Genomic DNA, 8,797 nt, shown 5'->3' on the forward strand with positions numbered 1-8,797 from the left:
TGCACTTTTAAGTAGTTTTGCTGGAGTTTACACAGAGGCAAAGGGTGGGTATTACTTTTCTGTTATCCAAACTTCTACTTTGGATAACGACACACGGATGTTTCCATTTGTGTCAACTAAAAATTGTTCTATTAATCCAGATTTGTCTTTTGGTGTATATCACTATATACCCTATTTGAAGCCTGCTACTTTAAGTTGGAAAATAGTGTGAAAGTAAGTCTCCATTGTAGCTTTGAATATGGTCAATACTTGAGTTTTATATAAAAAACCCTGTATGGTTTTTCACTGCCCTCCAAAAACATACTTGCACCAAATTTAATGTAGAGTTCAGTAAAAAAAGGTAACAAAACAAACTAACATGTGGTAATTTCCACATATAGATTTACCTTGTGGTATCATCATCTCCCAGCCGAAATACAGCAAGACAGCACAAGCAAGACATCAGAAGATTTCCAACGGCTAATTCCATAGTTGAAATTAATCAAATACTTACCATAATTGTATAGGCTCCTTGACGTACTTGGACAGTGAGACCGTTTACAGTTTTCTAGTGTATATAGCATAACCATTTCCGTGTAAAAAACATCAATTCAGTGAATAAACACAGTCAAACCAACACGTGATGTAGTATGATGTATGCTTTACTAGCACTAACAATCTAAGAATGGTAATTATATGAGATGTGTTCCTTTTGGTCTTGTAATCGTACTAATTACTAAACATATAATCATGCATTAAGAGTTTGTATTCTACAAACATGTTATGCACAGTTATGGTGAATTATCAAAATTAATGGTGGAAATATCAATACCATATATGTTGGGCATCGAATAATCCTTTAAACAAGAAAACATGTGCCCAATATTATGAAACAAAATAAGTAAACATAACATGTTCACAACCTTTACAAGCAATCTTTCATGTTGTACCTAGTGATCTGGACTTTAAGTGATAGCTGTTGTTTATGGTCTTCAATATCCTTTAAAACAGATAACAGGTTGGTCCTATAAACTTCACACTTTCTTCTAGCAGAATCCAGCTCATTATTAAGTTTTTCGATCTTCCTGTCCATCTCATCCTACATAAAACCAGACAACTAATTATGTAATCTGGTGTTGGTCCTGAATATCGTTTTTATTTCTAAATTTCCTTCTATAAAGGTCTATCTAAGGTCCAAAATAAGATAAGATCATCGATCAGACTACAAAAGTGGTATTAAATTTCAGTCCATCGTGATTATTAGAGTTATATTAACAGGTCAAAATGGGTCAGATTCACCCATCAACAATATCTCTATTCCTTCTTTGTTGTCCTTAACTATACCCATCTAACCCTTTTTACATAAATCAAATAATACAATACTATTTATGAAATAATGAATGAAAATCCATGTTTATCACATGTTAATCTTCCCCTTCTAGGCAAGGCTATAAAAATGTTCACACGTTTCACTGTTTACACACAGCCGCAAAAAACTAAATCAGAGATACACTAATTATAAAATAATGAATAAAAATCCACTTTGAGCATCATATGAAGACAATTTAAGATATTGAACCTAAAAAAAAAAAGCATTTGCAGGATCTAAGATAAATCAAACCTCTGATAAATTATGGTCCGAGTCTCTACGATAAATCTCTGTACTCTTTTTTATCAGTGCTCCGTTGCTTCTAGAATCTTCCCCGCAATGCCCATTAACCAAAACATGTCTTGCTTCGTTTTTTTCTGCTACAGATATTCTCCTCGTAGCCTCTTCGAAGGCAACCATGGCCGCATTGTACGTATCGACAGACTCAGCCCCTTGTTCTACCAATTTTAAAGCCTCACTTTTAAGGGTATTATATCTTACAGTGTGCGACTCCAAATAACTAGCAAATGCATCATTAACTCGTTCTTCAAGTATAATATCGCTCTTGGCATTTATCGTCCATCGCTTTATAATGTAACTCGAAGGCAGAGTAAGAATATTCGTTACTCTAAAAACTGCCAATACATGTCTGCATAAAACACCCGAAAACTCAAACATACAACAACTACAAGTAGCTTTCATCTGTAAAACATCAAAATTAACACAATAAGATTTGTGGTCCTCTCCAAATTTTGCTACTTGATAAGTTGTATCATCATCCTCTGTTTTCGATGCCCTAAGAGTAAGCGTTGCAACCAATTCTTCTTGAAATCTTATAAATATTGTTCTCGTGTATAGTTCGGATGCTTGTTTCTCCATGGGAGACGGGGTCCGCAAAAGAGGGACGGTGTTTATTGTCTCGTAATCCGCTTTCACTTCTTTTTCATTGCGCCTCTCTAAGGCTTTTTCATACAACTTAACAAATTGATTTATAGTTGTTGACGCATTCACGTACCCGTCGAAATAAGAGTTCATGCTATCACTGCGGTGCGTTATAGACATTTCGCCAAAGAATGTATCACGCAAATACACTGGGACCCACTGTTTACGTGTGGAGTATATTTCCTGAAGCCATTCATTATCCCTAAGATCATACTTATCAACAAGTGACAACCAACCAGATTCAAACTCATCAACTGAATCGGTTAAGTTCACACATTTATGGAAATCGGATTCAAAATGCGGGTACTTAAGAAACACGTGAGATAGCTTCTCTTGGGACTTATTAAAGATGTGCCATTTACAGAACCGATGGCGAGTGTACGGAAAGACTTGCATAATCGCTGATTGTATGATGATGTCATAATCTGTAGTCATCGATACAGGTAGACGACCGTTCATTGCTGAAATCCAAGTTTTAAATAGCCATACGAACGAGGATTCGGATTCGTTAACGATAAAAGCACAACCAAACAGAACAGGCTGACCATGATGATTGATCCCGGTGAAAGGCGCAAAGGGCAAACGGTACCTGTTCGATCTGTACGTGGTGTCAAACGTGACCGTATCTCCAAAGTAACTATAGTTTTCCCTTGATTTCGCATCAGCCCAGAACACGTTTCCTGACGATTTTCGTTCATCATCGTCTCCTTCGCCCTGAAAAGCGTAAAAGAACGAAGGATTATCGGTTTGCATTTGTCTTAAATAATCGAGAAGTAGTTGTACGTCTCCTTCTAAACTCCTTTGCCGATTATTCCTCATATAATTCCTACAATCAACTTCAGTAAATCCAACTTTATCAATACCGCCATACTCTTTAATCAACGCTGACATAATCCTACGTGGTCCCATCCCAGCAGCCTGCAAAGTATCAATCAGAGTCTTGGCGGGACCCGATATCTGGCGGTGGGACCGTAGGCAGTGAACTTGATCCGGTGGGACCAGCTCATGATTATGTTCTTTAAAAAACGTTGACACGATCCACTTGCCCGACTCTTGAATCTTGACTGACATTGATGCTTTGCAACCGACACGGGTGACTGTACGTGGGCGTTTGATCTCCCTATCTTTCGTGCGTTTCTCGTGTAAGTTACGAAACCCTTCTTTGGCACAAACAAAGGATCTCTGTATAATGGCACCATCCTTTCTGGACCTACGAGATGAGCTAACACGAGTACTGAACCCAACACGACGAGCATACGAATTATAAAACCCCTTGGCAGCCTCTTCGGACTCGAACTCCATTCCTTCACAAGGCTCCAGATCTAGGTCTCGTTGAGTTGAAGTATCGACTAAATCAATAAAAAATCCACTACCACCACTGCTGCTTCCAACAGTAGGCGAATCATCATCATTATCTATGTTATCTTCATCATCGATAATGGCTACTGCATCATTATCATCCTCACTGTCATCTTCATCTCTACCTCCTCCTATCTTCATCCTCATTATCATCACAGTGTTACTGCAGTAAATTAATATGCAATCAGGTACAATAAAAACACAAAGTCCCAAATCAGCATAACAGATAGGCATAGAATTCAACAATCGGTGCGAGATTTCTACATTTCTAGATTGTATGCGAGGTTTCTAGGGTTTGAGCGAATGAAATAACTGTAATTGATAGCATTACAAGTAGATTAACATAAACAAAAATTATAAAAACTATCAGCTGCAATTTAAGGTGCAATCTGTAATTATCAAAACTGTAAACAAGCTGAGTAAAATATGAGAACTAACCCGCGCGATCTCTTTTGGATTTCGCCATGTCTGTTTATAACTAACTATGAGTATTTGAAACCTTTTGTAAGAAATCAGAGGATACTCTCAAACCCTTGAAACTGATGATATTTTATTTTAAGGTTTACAGTATTATTTTTTATTAATTATAATTATAATTATATATTATTATTATTTATTATTTATTCCGTATTTAAATTTTAATTAATTATTTGGACGAGCTTACATTTTCTTTTTATACTGGGCTTCAACTAGATATGTTACGTTTTGTCTCGGGCCCAATTTTCCGTGCTTAACCGGCCTCTAAGAATTTAATTGAAATATTAAGCTATTTATTTATTTTTATTTTTATTTTTTTTGTAAGCAAGGAAACCCTCCTATGAACGAGCACATTGGCTCCCTCATAGAAGGTAAAATCTCGGGTAATCAAGCCCCCCGAGCGCGAGACCTGGTACCTGGTGAATTGCGCATTATGCGCACCCTCTTGTCACACTCCCTTTTTGAACAATTTGGCATAGCTAAGGATTGAACCCGGGTGGTGTGCTTCATTAGACAACTCGGTAGCCACGCAGGCAAGCCTGAGTGGTTATATTAAGCTATCGTTAAATCATACATCTATAGTTTCTATTAAAATGCTAAAATGATAATGTAATTATTAAGCTAATTCCTTTGTTAAGAAAAAATCAAAAAGAAAAAAAAAATCTAGGCCACTTAGATGATGTCATTAATCCTAAATATTTTATAATAAAAAAAAATTGTATTTATAGTAACTAACTTGATGATGTCATTAAAATAATTAATTATTTTAAATAAAATTATTAACATGTTAATTGTATAATATATAAAACATTATGTACAACTTTATGATAAAATACTCTCATGACTATATGTACAATATTTGAAGCAATATGTACAACCTTATGGTAAAACACTACCATGACCATATGTACAATATTTGAAACATATATATACAACTTTATGATAAAACATCTCATTAACACATGTACAAACTTTGAAGCATATTGTACAGCCTTCATATAATAATTGTATTTTAGTTTTTTAAAAAATAAAATTAAAGAGACATTTGTTATTATTAATAATTATTATTATAAATATAAATACTCAATTTTAGAGCAAACTTTATTATTATTATTCAAAACTGGGACATCTTTACGGGATTAATTACGTTACATATGTATGCGAAATACATGTCACAATAAAATGTTGTAATGTTGCTTTTATGACAAAAAAAATAAAAATCTGATGAAAATTGGAACAAGGTGGTGAGAGAATAAATGTAGTTCATTTACACTGACCAAGTTTCTTGGTCGTAATCTATGGTTCCACGGGTTATTAAAATAAATGACTTTAGCATTTACATTCACTTAATACCTAAAAACATATCATTAAACTGTTTCGTTTAAACAAACCCGTAATTTCACGGGTCATTTCACTAGTATGCCATGATTCTCTTTTAGATTTAGGTATGCATTAACATTTTTCACCGTACGTTAGCATTGTAATTGTAATGAAATATAAAGGAAATGAAAAAAAATAAAAATAAACTTGTTAAAATATTGATACAAAACTCATTGTCACAATTGTTTTAAGAGGAGGAAAAACACCTAAAAGATAACATAGAAGATCTTCAATAAAAAAATACTTCCAAGTAGTTTTATTATTGTTAGAAAAAGTAGTTTAATATCATTTGTGTGTAAAAAAAAGTTTATAGTTTAATAAAGTTGCAACCGGAATAATTTTTTTATGTGGTGGCTGCGACGTGAGCATCTATGTGGGTGCCACACTGGCACCTCATCATATTTGATAAGGTAATTGTCACGTTAATACAAAATATGTGGCGCTGTAATAGTGGATGAGATTCAAATATTAAGTCATGTGTGGATTGCATTCAGGTTGAAGGTCTATTAGGTGGATTACAAAAACTGGTTATCAAATCCAAAGTCGCTTGATACGTTTCAACTGTTAAAACATGTGTTGGTTAATAGCTATGTTTTTTTTTTTTTTTTTGAACAGATTGAGAGGCATCAAATGCTCTCATTTGCACCCACGCACGCTAGGTAGGAAACTTCAAGGATCGATCTCAGGTTTCTTGGCAACTAATTGCGAGAATCTTGAAGAAAACCCCCTCATCGGAATCGAACCCGGGTTGCTTGTCAACTAATCGCGGGCCCCGGGTTAATAGCTATGTATGTTTTATAATTTTGTAGAGTTGTACTTCCTTGATAAAAAAATTGTATATTTGTGTATTTCTATAGTAGGCTTTGGTTATCTTTTCATATCCCATGCGAACATATCTCTCTCAGTGCGTATATGTTCTTTTGAATAATATTGTTGTTTTTCAAAACAATAAAAATAAAAACTGTGAAGTGAATGATATTTTATATTGATTATTATTTGGAAAACTTTTCAGAAAAATTTACAGATTAACTTCAACACAATTGATGTTCTTCAGGTTTGATGAGTTTTTTTTTTTCGGCAAAAGGAATATATTAAATTTGAACAACATACAAGGGCTGGATCTGCCCAGGCCCTAAATGTAGCGACCCGACCAAATCGTCATTGACGGCGCCGTCTACTTAGGTCCCGTTACGTGGTCATAAGCCTTTAAGACAAAGTTTGACCAAAATATGTCGCCTTCATTTCAAAATAAAGATTGTTCTCCAAAGTTTACAAGAATTGTTCAACCAATAGTTAAGTTACAACGTTATAATACGAATGAAATCTAGGCGACACGGTTTAAAGTAAAGTCAAAAGACGCTCCATGAAATGCACATATACTCGACATCCAATGCAAGTATCAAATAATGAGCGGAAGTATGTATCATGTATCGTTCAAGGACCTGAGAAAAACATAGAAATCTGTCAACGAAAACGTTGGTGAAATCATAGGTTTAAGTAAGTAAGTACAAGTGAACCACAAGATTTGCATCAATGAAATAATAGTAATACATTCCAAAAGTTTGTTTCACGAGCACCCAATTATCAATGCTTAACATTTCCTTCCATTGAACCCCATCACTTAGTGCTAGAACATACACTGTTTCTCGAAAATATATTTCATTCGTAAACGGTAGCGAACCGTTTGAATGAGGGTTTGTCAAACCCATATGGATCCATACAACATAAGTTCTCGCTTACACCCGGCAAGTGTAACTAATGATAATCGAATTGAGGATTTTGTTCTAAACTCGTATGTAGAATATTTGTTTTCCTGTACTTGTGTTCACTTAGTAAAAGAAATGTTTATGTTTTCTCATCCCAAATGTAAGTTCAAAAAGAGTAAAAGTGGGACTATGATCTCACCTTGAGTGCACGAGTAGTAAAGTACTTCGACAAGTAAACGTGTGCAAAGAACAATGCTAGTCTTGACCTAAACGATAGGTTTGTATCAACAACGGTAAACACAATAGGTCAAAGATGTTCAATTAGTCCTATGGCTCGTTAAGACTCGATCCTAATAGCATGTGAATCAGGTTGTCATGTTTCATGCAAGGTACAAGTATAAAAACATGTTAGAACGATTGCACAATTATTTGGTTAAGTTTGATTAAAAGTCAACTTGGTCGGGTCAAAGTCAACAGAAAAGTCAACGGGGTCGGGTTGGATATCCGACAATTTTTCTAAGTTATATAATCATATATGAGCATGTTGGCCAAGTTTCATGTTAATCGGAGGTCCGTAGCATAGCAAACATTTTCATGTCAAATGACCAAAGCAAACAGCCAGTTTTAGGCAAACGGGACGGCGTCCCAAGTTGCTAGACGGCGTCCCAAAATGAAGGTTGGGACGGCGTCCCAAGTTGCAAGACGGCGTCCCAAAATGAAGGTTGGGACGGCGTCCCAAGTTGCAAGACGGCGTCCTGGTTGGGTTGCAGGCCCTGTTTGCTGCAACTCTAAGTGCACGAACCAACAATCAAACCAACCCAAATTACAAACCGCAAACAATTAGAACATGTATTTTATATCACCGGAAAGGTAATTTGACGAGGAAAACACCTAGACACATTTCATCAAGCAATTCAACACTTACCCACCCCAAAACCGCATTTAAACGTCCATAATCAAGGTTCAAGTTCCAAATATGCATTTCATGATTCGGGCAACCAATTTTCATGTACGATATGCCGTTTCGAAGGTAATCATACACACATTGCAACAAAATTCTTATCTACAATATTTCATAGCATTTGGTGCATCAAAAGTTCATCTAAAGCTTATCAAATCCTAATCCAAGTTCACAAAATCACTAATCATGTTCTTGGAGTTTCCTTAATCAACCTATACATCAAAACGAAGCTAATGATACTAGGAACACAATTAGAACATGAACTTTTAACATCTAACAACATATGATCATCCAAAATTCAAGAACAACACACCAAAATTCAAGTTCATGCTAGTTACACTAAAACAACGAGATCGAGCATACAAATTATATACACGACATCACAATGAGCCATAGACACTAACTAACACCATTTCAAGTCAAAAACACGAATTTAGAGAAATCTAGAGTTTTAGAAATGTTACCCAAACGAGATGAAGTTGGTACCAAAATGAAGAGGATGAAGAGAGGATCACGAATATGTAATTTATTTTGTTGTAAGCCTCCTAGATCGGATTTAGATGATGATTGAATGAATTTGGTTTTAAGTGTGTGTTCTTGCTAGAGAGAAAGAGAGAGAGATGG

General features: G+C 35.3%; 1 protein-coding gene across 1 annotated transcript; it reads right to left on the reverse strand.

Moving 5' to 3' along the window:
* Positions 1-715: 715 nt before the first annotated feature.
* On the reverse strand, positions 716-4,209 carry LOC139851889 (protein FAR1-RELATED SEQUENCE 5-like). Its single transcript, XM_071841079.1, has 3 exons — positions 4,088-4,209; positions 1,601-3,812; positions 716-1,078 (listed from the first exon to the last, which is right to left on the reverse strand). Exons 2-3 carry the CDS (start codon positions 3,800-3,802, stop codon positions 905-907), a joined length of 2,376 nt encoding a protein of 791 aa, XP_071697180.1. The 5' UTR covers positions 3,803-3,812; positions 4,088-4,209; the 3' UTR covers positions 716-904.
* Positions 4,210-8,797: the final 4,588 nt, after the last annotated feature.

Source organism: Rutidosis leptorrhynchoides, chromosome 6 (assembly GCF_046630445.1).
Source record: "Rutidosis leptorrhynchoides isolate AG116_Rl617_1_P2 chromosome 6, CSIRO_AGI_Rlap_v1, whole genome shotgun sequence".
NCBI lineage: Eukaryota > Viridiplantae > Streptophyta > Magnoliopsida > Asterales > Asteraceae > Rutidosis > Rutidosis leptorrhynchoides.

What these genes read in the sequence shown, in the direction of transcription:
- LOC139851889 (XM_071841079.1), bottom strand. Translation starts at nt 3,802, where the DNA reads ATGATAATGAGGATGAAGATAGGAGGAGGTAGAGATGAAGATGACAGT. An exon ending in CGGACCATAATTTATCAGAG is followed by an intron (nt 1,079 to 1,600) that starts GTTTGATTTATC and finishes GGTTTTATGTAG; the next exon opens with GATGAGATGGACAGGAAGAT.